This window comes from Esox lucius, chromosome 18 (assembly GCF_011004845.1).
Source record: "Esox lucius isolate fEsoLuc1 chromosome 18, fEsoLuc1.pri, whole genome shotgun sequence".
NCBI lineage: Eukaryota > Metazoa > Chordata > Actinopteri > Esociformes > Esocidae > Esox > Esox lucius.
In genome coordinates this window covers 25,507,860-25,527,955 of record NC_047586.1, presented here as the reverse complement: position 1 = coordinate 25,527,955, position 20,096 = coordinate 25,507,860, and the positions used below count along the sequence as shown (strand labels likewise).

Genomic DNA, 20,096 nt, shown 5'->3' with positions numbered 1-20,096 from the left:
AATCTTACTGCACAAATAATAATACCACATCTAATTTAAAATACACCATTACAAATGTAACTTCTGTATTCAAAATCTTCAAGGTTTGTAAGCATTAACTGTAACGTTACCAACATTTTTTAAAGTAAAAGCCCAACATATTTCTTAATATTAGCTACTGCATGTGGCATTTTACAGCTAAAATGTTGAATTTTTGCTGTTTTAACTACTGTAATCATTAAAAATGTAGCAAGCTGAATATCACTTCCTAACATCCTTAGCAAGTAACTCTCTCCTCTCATGTTCCATACTTACTTGCCCTGTATCTGCCTGTGGAACCAGCTCATCTTTCTGTCCCTCATCATCACTGGTGGCATGTTGCTGCATAGCTGTCTGGCTCACTTCTTCACTGCTGCGTCTGCTGCTAATATTTAACTGCGAGGTGCTGCTGCTAGGTGTGCTGCTAAATATTTCAGTTAGTTTGTGACATTTAGCGGCTTCAGTATCAAAATTCCGCAAATTTTTTTTTCTTTCGCCTTCTCAGCCCCACCCTTTTCTTTTCGTTTTTTACCCCGCGGGCCGCGTTATGCATATTGTTTGTCTAACGTCTTCTGTCTTCTGTCTAACGTCTTTGCTGTTGGTTTCCTCCTCCTCTTCCACTTCTTCTTCTCCTTACTTGGCGGCCACGGCCAGTGCAGCTGGCATCCAACTTAAAGGTGAATTGCTGCCACCTACAGTAATGGAGTGTGAAACAGATTAGTGGGGGGAAAAAACAGGTGATGACTGCGTGTGTGGCAGGTGGTGGGCCGGCACGCCGGCCGTCCTGGAGTACCAGCCGTTCTGTGATTCTCCAGATCACACAGTCCACACAGTCCGCCCCTGTCCACAATCTCCTCCTGCAGGACAGCAACCTTCAAAGGAGACACCATAACGGTCTCCACGACCCCCAAGAACGGGGGAGGATGGCAGAGAAACTGCAGCGCGTACCCCTTCCTCAGCATCTTGTCTAACCATCCCGGCTGAGTGCATAGCCGACGCCACTCTGAGTAGAACAGGGAGAGCGGGCAAGCACGCAGCAGGGGAGCGGTGGCCAGCCGCTGATTTTACACCTCCTCGGCCCTGACTGCCACGGGGGGCAGTCCGCGAACAGCCAACCAACCCAAGGCGGGGCCAACCCGAAAGGGAGAGGAGGACGCATGCGCCACCTAGGCCGAGCCGTCCATTTCCCCATCCCCATACAGATTTATGGAGTCGGACACTGAGGGCAGGGAGACCGAAGGCTCACTCACAGGTAACTGTCCTGTTTGTTAATGCATTTGTAAACCATTAATAAAGTAAGGGTTATCATTGTTAACTGTTTGTTCAAGTCTTGTTCATCATTGTTCATCAATGTTCATTCAAGGTAACTATTGCATTTGTTATTGGCTGTTCATGTACACTAATCGGAAAGTGTTACCAAAGTAGGATTGTTGAAAGTAGTGACATGTTTATGGCAGGTTGAAAAGCAACACAAGGAGACCAATTTGGACTCGATTTTTGGAAGAAATCATGGACTGTGAGTCAAGCAATTTGGTGAGTACAATAAGATAGATGACCCCACATACAATATATTAACATTAGCATATTAGGCTATGTTAGTCTTACTGCCAATTGGGTCACATCATTATAGTAGATTTCAGTTCATAATGTCCTTATATGTATCCAATTGTCTATGTGATTTGGCTATGACAAGTTGTGGCTGTTTCTTATGGCCTATTTTATCCTCATATTTCTCCCTGAATACCAACAGTGATTCAGGAGGTCCCTCTGGCTCTTGACCACCACTGTGACACCATCATCTGGCTGGCCATTTCAGAGATTTCCCAGATGTTGATAAGTTTCCCCCTTCTTTCTCCTATTCCCTTCTCCCTTCTACTTTTCCTTTCTACTCCTGCCAACTGTTTGCTTGCTATCTATGTGTGTAAGGAGGCATATATACCACATAGGATCTAACATCATATGTGGTGATCTAAGGTATGTTGTTAGATCACCACATATGATGCAAACACCACATATGATGTTAGATCACCACATATGATGTTAGATCACCACATATGATGTTAGATCACCACATATGATGTTAGATCACCACATATGATGTTAGATCACCACATATGATGCACACACCAAATACGATGTTAGATCATTGGATCTGCCTCCTTGTTGCGCCTCCTGTTAGTACCTTTATGAAGGGAAGCACATTTTTGGCCTTCCCCACTGCAATTCAAACATGATGAGAAATTTAGTTTTTTACAGAAAACGCATGTTTTTGGTTTGTTTTATCTTCTGCCAAATATATTGTGTTATACTTTCCTGCATTAATTTATAATTCCTACAAACTACAGAGTGTCTCCTTTCAAATGGAACCAAAAATATGTTTCTACTATATTCAGGTCATGCACTAGAAGCATTTAGATTTGGGTACATCATTTTAGGCGGAAATTGACTTTTTTTGCCCTTTCCCTAACAGGTTCTATAAATAACAGGACAGGGGTTACAATCTGTAACTCTTCAACACTGTTAGCCCGGATTTTATATCTAATTAACAATTTAATTACAGCATACTTAAATTATTTAATTTTTAATGCATTACTATAAAAATTTAAGTGAATTCTACTACTTTTGTGAACCTATTTGAAAGTGTGGAAAACTTTAAGTTTAATGGACTGAAATTGTAAAGTTTGTGTACTGACCACGCTCTACACACAGGTAGCTCAGCTCGCTGTTGCAAGCAACGCCATTTTCTCTCGCGGTTGGAAGTGCATTCTAATTCGTAGAGCTGTTGGTGAGTAGATATAAAGCAAATGTTTTAGCCAGTTTTATTGGTCATGGATTTTTGTTTGCGAGTAGGCTTAAAGTTAGTGAAAACGTTGTTTTAGTAGCTAATTGTGGACTTTGGACTCCACTAGTCCCGCTTGAACTTGAAACACAGGCGAATTTATCAGACATTTGTAATTTTTTGTTGTTGTTTTTCTCTCTCTTCATCAAAATTAGGCTATGTTTGTGAGTAGTGTAAAATAAATGTTTTAAACCGTTTGGGACAAAAAATTATGGCCCTAAAACCGTTTCACTCGACTGCGGCTCATCCCCTGACGAATTAATCAGATTTTAGTTAGTCAAGCAAGCAACGCAATTTTATCTCGCGGTTGAAAGTGCATTCAAATTCGTAGAGCTGTTGGTGAGTAACGTTAGATAAAGCAAATGTTTTAGCCAGTTTTATTGTTAACCGATTTTTGTTTGCGAGTAACCTTAGTGAACACGTTGTTTAGTAGTTAATTTTGGACTTTTTCCCCTCACTGGTCCATCTTTCTCCATCAAAATTAACTTAGGCTATGTTTGTGAGTAACGTTAACGTCAGTGTAAAACATTTTTTTTAAACCGTTTGGGACAAAAAGATGTCCCTATAGCCCTTACTCGCGTTCGCCAAACAGGATCCTGCTCATCTCCTGACGAATTAATCTGAAATTTTTCGTCTCTTTATTGTTTTAAGGTTTTTTATTATTATTGATGGGCTGTTTGTGAGTAATAAAATGCTTTAATCGGGTCGTGACATTTTTTACCTGTTAACTAGGTTTTCTCACTCGCACATGGCGGTTCCATACACTGCATGTTCGACACAAAGAGATTTAGCTGCTACAGCAAAGTGAGACATGAAGACCACAGTTTACTAAATCTGGTGAGTGAATTTAAGCTAAAGTTATTAAAAAATACGTACATTTTGATACAGCCATTTTTTTTAATGTAATAAGTTGTTGATTAAAATGTTACACATTAAAAAACGGATGGATGCTCTCTATTCATAAACTTTTTTTTTTATTGTGTTGCAGATGACAGGAAGAAATGCTTTGGAAGTGTAAGTACTGTCCTTTTACCTGTGAAAAAAGGTCACAGCTATTTAAGCATTATAGAGTCAAACATGGAACTTATGCTAGAATTGAGCCATTTCCTTGTTTGCATCAGGAATGTCTATGTACATTTAAATCATTCAATGCCTTAAAAGTTCACTTATCTCAATTTCACACCAAATCATCTGATCAACAGTCAAGTGCAGATGTACCAGTTAAGTTTAGCTGTCTGTCCTGTGGGTTTGCTGAGTATTGTACTGAGGCTGATTACTTTACTCACCTGCATACTGCACATTTAAAAGTAAACCATAAAGTCATGTGCCCTTACAAAGACTGTACATTTGAAAGTGGGGTCTACTCCACTTTCAAAGCGCACAAGAGTAAAGTACACAAAGAACAGAACTCTAAGAGATTCAAATCAGAAATCATTGGTCAAGATTCCATAAGCCATGATAATTATGCTGCGCAAGAGCAAATATCACATGCTGATGATTTGGAGGAGTTAGAAGAGCTGAGTGAAGAACCTAGAAATGATGATCTTAATGATTTAGAAAAACAGCTTGAGCATAACTTGGCATCTCTTCTGTTAAAGATGCAAAGTGTTTTGCACATTCCAGAGAGTTCTTTGCAAGAATTTATAGAACAGCTTTGTCAAATTCATGAGCTATCACAGCCACTTTTGCAAAAGAGACTCAGGGCCGTGCTAAATAAATATGCAGACATGGATGAAACTGTTGTAAGAGAGGTTACAAGTGCCGTGTCAGAAAGTAATGTGACAACTTTTTTTGCCAAAGATGGACCCTTAGGAACTGCTAAAAGGAGAGCATCCTATGTACGCAAAGAGTTTCCACTGGTAAACCCCATTGAATATGTTGTGGAAAAAGACCAAAAACCACTTGCATATGTTCCCATTCTTTCCATGCTTCAGAAGTTGCTTAACAAAACTGACGTGTTAAACCATGCTATGTCAGAAAAGGTCCATCTGATACATGAATACAGATCGTGTGCAGATGGGCAGTACTTTAATGAAAACTGTCTTCTTACAAGTAATGAGTTCACAATTGCTCTTGGCCTTTACATTGATGACTTTGAAGTCGCCAATCCTCTTGGAACATCAAAGCTGAAACACAAGATGTGTGCTGTATACTGGGTCATTACCAACATACCTGCAAAATATAGATCAACCCTCAACTCCATCCAGCTTGCTCTACTATGCAATACCTCCACTGTCAAAAAGTGTGGTTATGCAAAAGTTCTGCAACCTCTTATCTATGATTTAAAGCTATTGGAGCAAAAAGGAGTTTACCTTGAGAAACTAGGTAAAACTGTGAGAGGTACAGCCTTATTTGTTGCAGCTGATAATCTAGGCGCCCATTCTCATGCAGGATTCCTGGAGAGCTTCTCTGTTCAAAAATTCTGCAGATTCTGTTTGGCAAAGAGGAGTGACGCTCAGCAGCAAGAGGTATGTTCTGGGTTTTTTCAACTCCGAGACAAAGACTCCCATGATAGGCATGTGCAGGAAGTGAGAAAAGACCCAGAATTGAGTCGAACTTATGGTGTGAAAGGACCCTGTCCTTTAACTGAGAATCTCGATCACTTTCATGTGGTCACTGGTTACCCTCCTGACATCATGCATGATGTCTTAGAAGGCATTGTTCCAATTGAGTTGTCTCTGTGTCTTAAAGACCTGATAGGCAAGACTTATTTCACTCTAGATGTGTTAAATCATGCCATCAGGTACTTTAATTATACATTTACTGACAAAATGGACAGACCGCAAAGAGACCATTGGTGGAAATGCCCATGAGAATTGGTGTCTCATACGGCTCCTTCCGTTTCTCATTGGTAAATATGTTCCTGAGGGTGATGACACTTGGGAAATTCTCATGCTTCTCAAAGACATTATTGAGCTAGCTGTGGCACCAAGGCATACTGAAGAGACACTTAATTTCCTGGAATGTAAGATTGCAGAGCACAGACGGCTGCTGCAGTCAACATTTCCAGATTTTCGTTTAAAGCCGAAACATCACTACATGGAACATTACCCTCAGCTAATAAGGAAATTCGGCCCCCTGTGTGAAGTTTGGACAATGCGATTTGAGGGAAAGCACAAGTTCTTCAAAAAGGCAATTCGCAATACTCAGAATTTCAAAAATGTTGCAATGACACTGGCTACCAAACACCAGAAAGCAATCAGTTACCATCTTGATTGTAGTTCATTTTTCAAACCATCAGTTGAGATGGCAAAGGTCACCCCAGTTTTGCTTGCCTCTTTCCCTTTGAATGTTCAGAGTGTAATTGCTCAAAACATTTCACAGTCTGGATCAGTTCTTGATGCTTCATCAGTCTGTTTAGATGGTATCAAGTATCATCCAGGCATGATTCTCTCTACTGGCTCATGCTCAGGTCTCTCTGAATTTTCCCAGATTGAGAAGATTGTTGCTGCTAACACAAACATTTTGTTTGTCTGCCACAAAATGACAGCATGGTACTGTGAACATTTGAGATCTTACCAGCTTCACTGCAGTGATTCCACCTCAATGTGTGTGGTTAGGATTTCAGAGTTGAATGATGTTTTCCCATTGTCAGCATACAAGGTGCAAGGAGAACTCATGGTAACACTGAGACGATATGTTATTTGCTAAAAATATCTTATTTCCCCCCCCCCTAGATGGCTGTCCAATAGAAATTAACCATGAGAGTTATTGTCTCTGAGGGAGATATACGAAAAATGACTATGACAACACAACCTGACAGACTTGAAGATTTGACTGAGTGGCTCAAAGAAAATCTTCAAACAAACTACAGCTTCACTTTACAGTACCAAGATCCCGAATTTAACAATGAACTGTGCAATCTTACAGATATCTCTGAGCTTCCAGAAAAACCAACCATCAAAATCATCCCTGTAATTAATCTCATACCAATTCCTGCAGAACCTGAATGTTTTGGTGAATCAAGCAGCCAGGCAGACACTGAGATCCTGTCCAACTCCTCTCTGGATAGAAGTTTTCAGTGGCCAGATACATTTCACATTCCGAAATTTTCTGTTGATGTCGAGTATCGACTTCGTCAAGGTAACCTGCTGTATCTGAAGGATGGAACACATCTGAAAGTAATGAAAGAGATGAAGCATGATATTCTCGAGAAGCTGGCTGAGACAATGTATGAATTTAAAGCATATCCAACAAAGGAAGAATTTGAAGATGTTGCAAAAGCCTTAGTACAATCACACCCATGTCTGAAAGAGCAAGGCTCATCCTCTGGTTGGGAAGGATGGAAAAATAGCCTAAAATTCAAGATGGGAAATTATAGGAATAAAATGCGCTTGCTGGGTCGACTTGAAGTCACCGTGAATGGAGGTAAACGTGGGAGGCACACTACAGATGGTAACCCTCCCAATAAAGACATCAAGAAGCCAAAGAAAGGGGAAATAAATTTCCTACCTGAAAATCCAGAGGGCATGGATGACCAAAACCTGGAAGGAGTTCGTCAGGTCCTTGTCAATGAAATGAAAAAGACAAAGCCAAATGGATCCCTTGTGAAGAAACACATGGACATGACGTTTGCGCTTCGCAGAAAAGAAGTTGTCAATGAAAAGCCTGACATCAGCAAGATGGTTCTTCGATGGCCATCTCTGTTTACAGAAAGCCAGGTAAGTTATTTTTATTTAATTTTTTACTTGAATATTTGAATGAACGTATGTATACATGAAAATGGGTATTTATGACCACTTAGGTCATAAACTATCTGAAATTATGTAGCATTGTGGTCATAGATGTGGTGACGGTAAGCCAATATGGTTTGCTAAGTTTTATTTTACTTTATTTAGGTTTATTATGAGTTCAACAGAGTGGTGGGGAAAAATCTGAGAGAGAACTTCTTTGATGCACTTGACCATTACTCTCCAAATCTAATGGAAATCTTCAGGAAGAAGAAAGGCCTCACCGGACAGCTTTTAGCTGAGCTTTTACGTCAGACAAAGGTGTGTTCACTTGTTTACATTAGTCTACCCCCTCTTTTTCCTATTGTAATTTCTCTCCTTATCTGTTCTAATAATTTTTTTCTTATCTGTCCTCTGGACTCTTTTATTTTTTCTATCCATTCTTAAATATCTAATATGTTTCCGTCCTCTCCTCTTCCACTTTTCTTGTTTCATCTTTTTTTCTTTACCCCTCTATTCTCTCTTTTCTCTCCTCTCTCCTTTCCTGTTTGTCATCTTATCTTATTTTGCCCTGTACTTTACTTTCCAAAATCTGACAAAATTGTGGGAAACTCAGTAATTTGGTTTATACAAGTCAGCATCCGTAACAAACTTCCATATCTCCAATATCTTTCAGACCACCGAGCCAACAGATGTCAGGTCCCTTTGCCTTCGTGGACTGCCGGTCATTTTGGGGGATGACCCTTCTGCATTCTTTAAGACCTGCTCTGTAAGTTATAGGTTTTAAATATTACTGGTACCATTAACGAGGTCTGTCTGTTACTAATTATCAGAATAATTTAATCAGTATCTTGACTTTTATTTTCAGTATTTTGGAATATCTAATACTGGTTAATTATATGAAAAACTGAAAATATTTGTCTTCAAAAGTGAAAGGCTCAAAATAATATAAATTCTTCAGTTTAAAGGATTAGTTCACCCAGAAATTAAAATCCTGTCGTTAATTATTCACACGTCCTACCAAACCTATATGGCTTTTGTTCATCTTTCAAACACAAATGAAGATCTTTTTATTGAAATCTGAGGGTTTCTGTCTTTCCCTTTAGTGGCAGTCTACACAACTAACAGTTCCAAGCCCTAGAAAGGTTGTAAAACGTCATAGTGCTCTTGTGAATGTGCATTGCAGATATATATTTTGTAAATAACTAAATTTAGTTTTTTTTAGTGCACACCAAGCATTTGGAATACTTTAATAACTTTACTATTTTTATGGATATAGACAATTATAGTTTTTCAGACTGTCAATGGAGGGACAGCAAACTCTCAATTTCATTAAAAAGATTGTGTTCTGAAGATGAACAAAAGTCTTAAGGGTTTGGAATGTAATTAATGACAGAATTAAAATGTTTGGGTGAACAAAGCCTTTAAGTACAACTGAAAGTAATATCTTTTACCCCAATGTATTTTGAGTTTATAAATGGATTTGTACATTACAAGTATTGGTAGCAAAACTGCAGTGAATGTGGCTTGGCAGCGAACCAAAAAAGTACACTGAAAGTGTGTAAAATAACCAGTTAACAAATAACTCAGTTTAAGATTTTAAATTTTTTTTTTAATGCATTTCAGTGTCGTTTACATTGGTGATTTTCATTTTTAGTTGGATATACATTTTAGTTTACAAGGCAGTATTATCTAGCTGGCATGATAATGTCTTGTCAATCTGTTTCTTTGTTAGGATGTCAATGACAAGGACTCATTCCAACAAATTCCAGTGGGAATCCTCTGCCTGGATCCAGAACGTCCACAGCTAAACCCTTTCGGAGTGCACATCATCTTGGAAGGGAGCTTAGTGATGGAACCAGAAAACCTGCCTCAGGCCTTCTGTCTTCTCTTTGGACTCATTTATGCCCTGCACTTGGACTATCCAAAGTACATGAAAAACACTTTCCTCTTCATCCAGCAGGTATTTCTCAACTTGGGAAAGGGTGAGCTGACACCTAAAATTCAATCTTTAAAAAATCAGCTGGCTGTGACAGTGTAACAGGGTTTCCTCTAAAGAAGAGATTACTTTTATTTGGTGTTTTTGTTGTCACCTTATAAAATTCACTGTACTGTGAAAAAAAGCCCCAGGTTACATTTTGTCCAAGAGTTTTAGTTCAAACCAAACTTGTTTTATTTTGTTCTGATGTAGTTCTGTCTTCTGATCTGAGAAACTTTGCACTGTTGCACTTCGAAAATAACACGTTTCCTCACTAGTTAGGCTATAGTTCTATATTTGTGCTGGTCCCCTAAAAACAAAAGGCCGGTACATCTTGGGATTCTAAAAAAGTGTTCAAGTGAAGATTTCGAAAACTTTAGTTTTTGAAAATGTACTTAAATTCAAACTGTGTGACATACAGTTGTTTTATGGGGAAAATGTTCTCTGGAAAATGATTCACACATTTTGCCTCTTGTTTCTGAGTAGAGACAATCTTTAAAAAAAAGGGTAGAAACCTCTTAAACTTGAAAGAAATTGTTTCTCCCCTTTGTTGTATTTTGAATTGAAATAAAAACGGGGGAAAATGTAATGTTTTCTTGCATTTATTTATTTTACTCAGGTTATCAAGTACACATTACTTAATTTGTTTAGGGCAACCAGTTTGCTAACATTTTTTAAGTATACAGGCTAGTACAATAAACTTACATTTACTATTTGTAATAACTTCAAAAAAATTTATATTACAAAACATTTTAAGTTAAATTAACTTGATTTTTTTAAGTTACCATTACTTAATTATTTTAGGGCAATCCAGTTGCTCACATTTTTAAAGTAGATTCAACTTGTCCGGGCTAACAGTGAAATTGCGTTGCATACTGGGAAGAATATACTTTTAACAGGCCACTCCATAGATCCTTTCGAAGGCCTTGGGCCAAAAGGGCTTCTCCGATATATGCAGGCAGCAGAACGAACATTGGACGCCTTCCTCATGACGTTATGCAGAGGACAACGCATTGTCACACCCTCGCATCCACCTCCTCATTGTCCGGGCCAGACTTTCTCTTCTCCTGTCTGTCCATATTGTGGGTCCTTTCCCCACTGGCCCTCAAGTCTCCACACCTGCTATTCATTCCCTCATCAGCCTGCCTATATATACCCTGGTTTCCGTCCGTCCAGCACTAGATCGTTGTTATTCTCTTCTAGGTAGTAACGTTCCCGGCCGCTCCAAACCATAGTTTGAGCACCCAGTTTAGTTGCTCCTTCCAACTAACCCTGTTTATTCCCCGTTACCAAGATCCACCTTACCCAGCCTCCAAACACCTCCACCTGACCGCCTGTCTGCCACCTGCTCTGCCTACCCGCTGTCCTGTCTGCCTCGCCCTACCTACCTACCTGCCCAGCCCCAACCCTTTTTTGTTTCTCTGATTGTGTCCCTCCGTAACACGCATGTCATCTGCTCAAGTGATGCAAGTCACACAGACAAATAAATCATGCCCGTCTGAGTGATGCATGTCACCCAGATAGAATGCAGGCACCAATAACCGAGGGGCAAAAACAGCATTTGTTAAGTCTGAGAGGTAAAGGTCAGGGGCTCTCGGGGAGATTAAGAATGGGGAACAGTTACAGACAGCCAAACTAGCCAATTGAGATTATAGAATAGAGATGCGTGCTGCAGCTGAATATATAGGCGTATATTTTTCAATCCCAGATAATAAAAAAAAAGCTTTTGTAATATTCTGAAAACTCTCCTTTTTCGTTATGATACTTATTTTGTACTTGGCACACCCATAATCTAAATAGAAAGTATACAACTGAGCGATCATTAATGTTTAATATCTATGGCCGAAGACAATGGATGATTATTTTCTGGAACCACACGTTGATATATTATTTTTTTAAAGGTGAAGATTTTTATTTGTTGTTACATTTCAAGTAATCGCCCCCCGAACATTTAGTTTTGTTCAACACTATTTTGGGATATAAACTGGATATAAAATATTTCCCAGAATTAGTTCCTACACTAGTTTGCAACATTGCAGAAAATAATAAAAAAGAAAACATGGAGGCAAAATGTAAATCTCTTTTGGAAGAAGTGTGCTCTATTAAAAGAATGTAGTCAATGATACCATTACAAAACCTGTGGTTAAAAACTGCTGATGAAGTACTACATTTTGGCCAGCCTTTCTACAAATGATGTTAAAACTTTAGTTTGCCATGCATAGTCGACAGCATGATTTATAGAAATTGATAGTGGAGAAATGTATTTTAGATTAGATTCAACTTTATTGTCACTGTAAAGTAAAAGTACAGTACAATGACATGCAGTTAGCATCTAACCAGAAGTGCAAATAGAAGAGAGCAGGAAATTAAGTATTAATTTACTGTATTAACATACAGTATTAAGTATAGTGTATGTTACAAGTGGAATGATTTGATGTGAAATGAAGGCAAGTACAGTACAAATGGCAAATCTAAATGTGCAATGAAAGCCAATAGGGGAGGGCCGAAAATGTGTATAAAGTAAAAGTACAAAGTATTAAGTAGAATATATGTACAAGTGGGAAATAAATAGGTTTTCGATGAAGTACAAATGGCATTTCTGACAAATTGGAGGTGTAAGGTAGCATGTTCAACTGAAATACAGGGAGAGCAGCAACAAAGTTCCTGAGGTAGACATGTACATGTAACAACTGAAAAATGCAAGTACAATGGCAATTTTAAATGTGCAGTGTAGGCAATTTGAAGGTGCAATGTGGCACGTGCAACTGAAATGCAGGGATAGCAACAATGAGGTTCCTGAGGTAGACACATACACGTAACAACTGAAAACGTCCTTATCAGACTTTGCGAGGCAGTGTCAGAGTCCAGAAGTACAAAGAGAGTAGTGCAATAAGGTCCCTGAGAAGCAGTACTAAGCAGTGGGTGGGTGGGTATGGTTAGTGATGGGTCACAGAGTTCAGCAGGGTTACAGTAGATGGAAAGAAACTGATCCTGAGCCTGCTGATGCGGGAAGGAAGTAGCCTGTACTGATAGGAGGAGGGCAAACAGTTTGTGGCATGGATGTGAAGGGTCTCTGATGATGCCACGCACCCTATGCAGACACCACTTGAGGTTTGCAATGGCTGGGAGCTGGGCACCAGTGATGTGCTGGGCGGTTTTCACGACCCATTGCAGGGCCTTCTGATTAGCTATGGAGCAGCTGCTAAACCACACTGTGGCGCAGTTTGACAGAATGCTCTCGATAGTGCTGCAGTAAAAGTTCACAACGATCTTGGAAGACAGATGGGCCTTCTTCAGCCTCCTGAAAAAGTAAAGGCGCTGCAGTATCTTTTTGACCAGGGTTGAGGTTTTTTGGGTCCAGGAGAGGTCCTCGGAGATGTGGATACCCAGGAATTTGAAGCTGGGCATCAGTGCCATCGATGAGAACCTTTAGACTTCCTGCAGTCCACAATCAACTCCTTGGTCTTCTTTGCATTGAGGGCCAGGTTGTTGTCAGTGCACCATGCCACCAGGCACTTGATATCCTCCCTGTAGGCTGACTCGTCATTGTCACTGATCTGCGAACTTGACGATGGTGTTGAATCAAACTGTGTACAGGAACGCAATCATGGGTGAAGAGGGAGTACAGGAGAGGGCTCAGCACACAGCCTTGTGGAACACCAGTGTTCAGGATCAGGGGGGAGGAAGTGAAGTGACTGGGGACTGTTGGTTAGGATGTCCTAAGTCCAGTTGCAGAGAGAAGGGCTGATCCCTAGGTCATTGAGATTTTTGACCAGCCTAGTGGGGATGACCGTGATAAATGTTGCGCTAAAGGCTATGAATAGCATTCTCACTTAGGTGTTGGTTTTGTCCAGGTGGGTCTATGGCATCCTCTGTAGACCTGTTTGACCAGGCAAACTGGTAGGTATCCAGTGTTGGGGATGGCAGGACTTAAGGTTTCCTATTTTGATTTTAATTTAACATCATTTAAACAGGGAGAACAGACTGAGAATTGGATCTCTTTTGAGGCTGTGCCCTGTGAAGACATGCTTACATGTACAGTTAGGCACACAAACAAAAAAAAAAAAAAAAAAATTCAAAACATACTAACCAGGTTTTGATATTTGTTAATATAGTGGAAATTAAAGATGATATATATGGAGGTAATTTTAAAAGAAGTGCTTTGTAAATAAACAAGAGAGCATGTTGTTCACACCTCACAGAAAGACAGGCCCAACCCACATGTTATATAGAATACAGTGATGTGTTCTGTAACTATCACCGGTTATAAACCTGAGTGAACAATGGTAAGTAGCATCCAGGGGTTTTAGTGTGGTTGCTGAAGCATGTATATAGATAATATCAGCATAATCTAAGACCGACATAAAAGTAGCCTGAACAACGTGTCTTCTATTAGCAGAGGACCGACAAGCCCTGTTTCTATATAGGAACCCTAGCTTAAATCTTTACCCTTTTTCCCAATTCTGTAACATGTTTTTTAAAAGAAAGCCTATCATGTTGTGGAAGATGGAAAATGTTCACGATTTATTAAAATAAAAACTCCTCAGAGTCTGGTATTACAGCTGATTATTTCAAGTATAATTATGTGGATCCACGGGAACAAGCATCATGACAAAAAGAGCACAAGTACAGAGACCAACACAGAGTCATGAAAGATTGTTCTGATTATGCATTTAAAGTTTGAAGCTTATATTCTCTTCTAACATTACAGATGACGGAATTAGCATTTGCAGAATGTACATACAAGGAATAGTAGCCACTATAAGGTAGTCTAAAATGCAAGGTTACACAAATAGCTCCAGGAGACACAGAAAATCATAGAATGTTGGTTGCCCAGACAACCCGGTCAAAGGCTGAGATATATCTGGACAGTTATTATATGGGGACGTAAGTTAACTATGCTGTTCTCAATAAGGAATAGAGCTCTGTTCACCTGTAGGAAGTAAGTAATATTAACCCCCTTCTGAGCTTCCTCCTAGAGAACAGTTTCTTATGGCGGTTTTATGGCACAGGCAGAGGCCTGTTTCTCTTACTGCTAAAAGGAGCCAAGGCCCTGCTCAGCCGACATTCCATTCATCACTGCCCCTGAACACAAGACACTGGCCTTATAAGTTGGAGACAGAGACTTTCAGTATATGTGTAATTAATTAAGCATACAGAATACAAAACCCTTCTAATAAGATAATGATAAAAAATAATAAATTAATTTTATACAATCTAATAATACCCCTAAATATTTATATGCAGAGACCTGTTCGATTTGCATTTCATCGAAGTTAGTGAGTACAGATGTGTTTCTAACTGAGAATTTGGACCTCGAAAAAAACATAAAATGTGTTTTCTTTGCATTTAAAACAAGTTTAAGCTGTATAAGAGATCTCTGTTAAAATTTTAAATCAGACTCTAACATCCCTTCAGCTGAAGGAGGAATGGAGTACATCACTGTGTCATCTGCATAAATGAAAATGTTTGATATCATCACCAATATTATTTATATAGAGTGAGAACCACAGCGGGCCAATTATTGAACCCTGTCGACCATTACGGCCTAAGTTCTATCTTTAAGATAGTCATAAAACCATCAGCAGGCATCAGTGCCCAGTCCTATATTTGACATTTCACTCAACAACAAAAAAACAGCTTTTGACAGGTCTACGAAGAACACAACACAGTTCTTTCTATCATCTAAGGCATTAGCAATATCATTTACAACAACTGTGGTGGCCGTAGTGGTACTGTGTTTAGGTCTAAGACCAGACAGATGAATGTTAAGAATACTGTTAACAGAAAGGAAAGACTGTAACTGCTTGTTAACTAAGGACTCAATGATCTTTGCCAGACAAGGGAGTCTACATATAGGTTGATAATTATCCAAGTCACAACTGTCACCTCCTTTATGTAATGGCAGAATGGGAGCTGCTTTTCAAGGTGGGCCAGAACTAGTCTTATGAGGCACTTCATGATTATGGGGGTGAGTGCGACTGGTCGGAAGTCATTCAGACTAGACACAGTCAACTGCTTCGGCACTGGCAAAAGGGTCTTGAAGCATGTGGGGACAACCACCTGGGCCAGTGACAGGTTGAAAATGTCAATAAAGACCTTTTCATGTTATTAGTGAAAATAAGAGATAGCGTGATTGAGGGGCGATAAACGGGAGATAAAGTGAGGCAGGAATGCTTTGAGGGTTTATGTTCTTTACCCCAAACTTCTGCCTACAGTGCCACTAAAGAATCTGGATAGGATACGGCTAGATACGATATGGCTCTCTGACCACCCTCCTCTGAAAACCAAACCACGTCCTATTGTTGTCCAGAACTTCCAAAACAGTAAATTGTGACTTTTGACCTATGACCACTGACCTTTGCCAGCACCTTCCTTGTCTCACCTTACAACCTCCTCTCCTTCCAGCACTTTCTCCTCTGCAGCACTCCAGCAAGAGCATACAGTACAGTATTGTGTATCTTTCCAACATTGCAGAAGCTATCAGACACTGGTTTCAATTAACTGCCGTCAAGGCTCTAGTCCGGTCCTTCTCAATTAGCTCTTTTTGAGTGTGGTTTTCATCTTTCCTTTTGTTCTATGGGGTCAATTTGTGGGGACAACCGCATCTAACAACAGGACCTCTGAGAACCCAACCACATGGGAGTGAGGAAACACTTGCAAACTCCCAAAAGACTTCCAACTCCCAAAGCCTTCCTTCATGTCCTGTGGTGAGACTCCCATCAAGGCCTTTCCTGTGGACGGGAGGGGAAAGAATGCCATTGGAGATTCTGTCGGTGGTGATCTCAGTCTTACCTCTTTATGTCTCTTGAGAAAAAACCTTTTTCGTACTATGATTCAAAATAGTTGTTACGCTATGCTTGTAATCTCCCACTTTTCAGTCTATCCATGGCCAAGATCTGGTTTAGACTTAGTGTGAGATACTACAGATAGCTGTCAGTTTCAGAAACTCAGAGAAAAGATGTGCAACATGTTAAAATACAGCCATGCATGCAGGATTTCAATAATAATACAAATTTAGATCAGATGCGACACCTAACAATTTGAAGTACCAATATGCCACCCCATCCCCACCATATTATCCCTTCCAAATGGAAATTATGCTATTGTTACAAAACTTTATGAATATGCATAAAGATGTTAGACTACATTAATGACCTTATTGTAATAGCAAAATTCTGAGAGTTTTAAATAAAAGAACAGGACACGTTTCAACAAATCAATGGGATGCATTTCAAAAGGAAAAAACAACACAATAAAACATAAGGAAAGATGAACTGATCTGTGGACACTGGAAGTTTGGTTGAATTGGTTGATTACAGACACCAAACCAGTGAATAAAAATAGAAATGCTACATGTAAAGTGTTGGTCCCATGTTTCATGAGGTGAAAAAAAAAGATACCAGAAATGTTCCATTCACACAAAACATGCACATGTGGACCAGAAAATAGAGTTGTTGGCCATGTTTCCTTGACAGGTATGCATTACATCCAAGTAGAAAGCCAGCTACCCAGCTAATAAGCTACCAGTATCTCTTTCCGGTGCTTTTAACAGTACGTCACAGGTGGGGTTCCAAATCACTAGATTGCCAAGCTAGTGAGTTATTATTTAGTTTGCTGCTAAGGCTAACTAAATAGTGTTAGGGTGACCTGATTCAATAGGGTGAAATACGGGATAGTCATTTCACCACCGAACCCCACCCACACCACCTACAAACAATGCACAACAAAGTAGGGCCTACTATTGTACAGTACATTAAATTGTATTATCCAATACACAAATACTGTCTGTTGTGTTTGTACCAAATTAATTGGATTGAAGCAAAAAAAGAGTGTTTCACTCAGAACATCACATTGCATCTTTCTGGCAAAGATAAAAAGTTTCAACTGCAAAAGCTATAAAGAAAATAATATATTGCATATGTGACAATTAATTAATTGTATTTAAACAACAAGAAAATAGTCTTTGCAGTCTTTAATGAGTTTGTCATAGAAAGCTGTGCACTTGAATGCAATCATTTACTTGAACAAATAACATTGCCGTCATGGATGGTTGTTACAGCGAGGTGGGATTTCTCGCACACAGGTGCTTGGCAACTCTTGAGAACTAAAATGTGATTGGGTCATAGTCTGTGAAAATAAGGAACTTTAGGACTGACAGTGGTGGCAAATCATGACACGACACCTGTCACATTTGAATGGGCAGTATATCTGACCAGTAAAAAAACAGGACCAAGTGAAAATAAAGGACAAAACAAATTATGCATTAGGATTTGTTCAGGATAGACAAAGACTTTGCTGGCTACACGATTCTCTCATCTTTTCACTTGATGAAAAAGTCAGTTATCGTCACCTACATTGATAGTTATTGTATCACAGTCATTCACGAATGGCTAATGAGCTGTTAAAACAGCCAGTGGCAAAAGTCATACATTTCATAGATGCTGTTTGTTGTGGAGGTAAACTTAATAAGAAATGCTAGTCAGTTTAACTCTGGTCCCCTATCTAGAGTTGTATACATTTTCTCTGCTATTCCCATTATAAACACTGAGTTTACCCATTTCTCCTATAATTAATAGCTTCAAAGTTAAGAAACAAGGAGCTAGTCACAGCTGGTAACAGAAGTCATTAGTATTTTTGCTAAAGTATTTTGCTAAAGGGGGGACAAAAGGGGGACAAACACGTGCCACAGGTAATTTGGACAATGTCGTTTTGATTGAAATGCCTAAGTAAGCGCATTGAAGTAGGAAAAATATGTTGCATCTCCTAAGCGTTATTCTGAAGTACAGCATTTGTTTACTAACCAGATGAAACCCTCTTCCTCTTTCCACCTGGCCTCTCTTTCTCAGAGCAACATCTGTCTTGAAGACTTTTCCAAGCAATGTGTTTTAGGCTCCAGTACATTTTGCCTCTGAGGTGATTCCACTTCTAGTACCCGAGGAAAAGAATGTCTGCTGGAATGGTCAAAACACAGCCAGGTTTCCATACTGTATCATACAAAAGTAGAATTGAAAAATGCTGTGACAGCTAAATGTCTTGGCAGAAACTTTTTAACATTGTATTTCTACTGTTCTACCTCTGCAAATGCCCCTTACTGTGAATATGTATGTTTGATTCTAACACCTTTAGTCTAAAAAAGCAATGCCAGATGTTTTTTTCACCTATTTTCTATGTTTGCTGAGGGAACTGATCAGCCAGAATGGAATGTTTTGCTTATGGCCTTATTAATCATTCAACACTGCATCCTCTGCCAAGTCACAGATAGCATGAGGTTTCTTCTGAGGCTCTTTCCACCATTCCCAATCATAGTAATGATTGGCTTGTATGGAGTTAGAATTGTTTCTACATTATTGCAAATGTGCAGACCATAATTTACAAATGTATTTTACGAAGTGTAAACAGAAAATACATACATACATCTTCTTCCGCTTCATCCGGGGCTGGGGCGCGGGGGCAGCAGTCTAAGCAGAGATGCCCAGACTTCCCTCTCCCCCAGACACTTCCTCCAGCTCTTTCGGGGGGACACTGAGGCGTTCCCAGGCCAGCCGGGAGACATAGTCCCTCCAGCGTGTCCTAGGTCTTCCCAGGAAGACGTTCCGGTGGCATCCGAAACCGATGCCCAAGCCACCTCAGCTGACCCCTCTCGATGTGGAGGAGCAGCGGCTCTACTCTGAGCTCCTCCCGGGTGACCGAGCTTCTCACCCTATCTCTAAGGGATTGCCCAGCCACCCTGCGGAGAAAGCTCATTTCGGCCGCCTGTATCCGGGATCTTGTCCTTTCGGTCATGACCCAAAGCTCATGACCATAGGTGAGAGTAGGAACGTAGATTGACCGGTAAATCGAGAGCTTCGCCTTGCGGCTCAGCTCTTTCTTCACCACGACAGACCGATACATCGACTGCATTACTGCAGAAGCTGAAAATAAATTTGACAAATTAATGTAACATCCACAAACTAATGTCTCCTGATCTGCAAATACAAAACAATCCACAAATATATTTCACTACCAGTGGCGTTGTTAGGCCTGGGTGTCCAGGGCTATAGCTCCAGATCCCAAATTGAGCAATAAACATTATAATAAAAGCCCCTGATCTATTCATTCATAATTCCGATCGCTCATTAGGATAATTTAGACGTGTAGGCTGTAGGTGTTGCATATCAAGATGCTGATTAGACAGCATAATTATTGCACAGGTGTGCCTTAGGCTGGCCACAATAAAAGGCCACTCTAAAATGTGCAGTTTCACTGTATTGTGGGTGTGCGGGGGGGTCCGAAAACCAGTCAGTATCTGGTGTGACCACCATTTGCCTCACGGAGTGCAACATATCTCCTTCGCATAGAGTTGATCAGGTTTTTGATTGTGTCCTGTGGAATGTTGGTCAACTCCTCTTCAATGGCTGTGCAAAGTTGCTGGAACAGGCTGTCGTATACGTCGATCCAGAGCATCCCAAACATAGTCAGTGGGTGACATTACTTGCTGGCCATGCAAGAACTGGGATGTTTTCAGCTTCCAGGAATTGTGTACAGATCCTTGCAACATGGGACTGTGCATTATCATGCTGCAACATGAGGTGATGGTTGTGGATGAATG

At 39.9% G+C, this 20,096-nt stretch overlaps 1 protein-coding gene and 1 long non-coding RNA gene across 3 annotated transcripts; both read left to right on the top strand.

Annotated features, from left to right (window-relative positions):
• The first annotated feature begins 277 nt into the window (after positions 1-277).
• Positions 278-1,879, top strand: LOC109616867. Its single transcript, XR_002198150.2, has 3 exons — positions 278-1,270; positions 1,476-1,551; positions 1,769-1,879. It is a non-coding gene; the product is annotated as an uncharacterized LOC109616867 (long non-coding RNA).
• A 530-nt stretch (positions 1,880-2,409) lies between these two features.
• On the top strand, positions 2,410-9,651 carry LOC105008953 (sterile alpha motif domain-containing protein 3). Of its 2 annotated transcripts, none has more exons than XM_029114395.2 (8): positions 2,410-2,803; positions 3,590-3,694; positions 3,846-3,871; positions 5,249-5,325; positions 6,535-7,518; positions 7,696-7,848; positions 8,204-8,296; positions 9,263-9,651. In XM_029114395.2, exons 5-8 carry the CDS (start codon positions 6,559-6,561, stop codon positions 9,566-9,568), a joined length of 1,512 nt encoding a protein of 503 aa, XP_028970228.2. In that variant the 5' UTR covers positions 2,410-2,803; positions 3,590-3,694; positions 3,846-3,871; positions 5,249-5,325; positions 6,535-6,558; the 3' UTR covers positions 9,569-9,651. The 2 variants fall into 2 exon arrangements, with proteins under 2 accessions (XP_028970228.2, XP_028970229.2); XM_029114396.2 differs by lacking the exon at positions 2,410-2,803 and adding an exon at positions 3,180-3,196.
• The last annotated feature ends 10,445 nt before the right edge of the window (positions 9,652-20,096 follow it).

What these genes read in the sequence shown, in the direction of transcription:
- LOC105008953 (XM_029114395.2), top strand. Translation starts at nt 6,559, where the DNA reads ATGAGAGTTATTGTCTCTGAGGGAGATATACGAAAAATGACTATGACA. An exon ending in AGCTTTTACGTCAGACAAAG is followed by an intron (nt 7,849 to 8,203) that starts GTGTGTTCACTT and finishes AATATCTTTCAG; the next exon opens with ACCACCGAGCCAACAGATGT. An exon ending in CATTCTTTAAGACCTGCTCT is followed by an intron (nt 8,297 to 9,262) that starts GTAAGTTATAGG and finishes TTTCTTTGTTAG; the next exon opens with GATGTCAATGACAAGGACTC.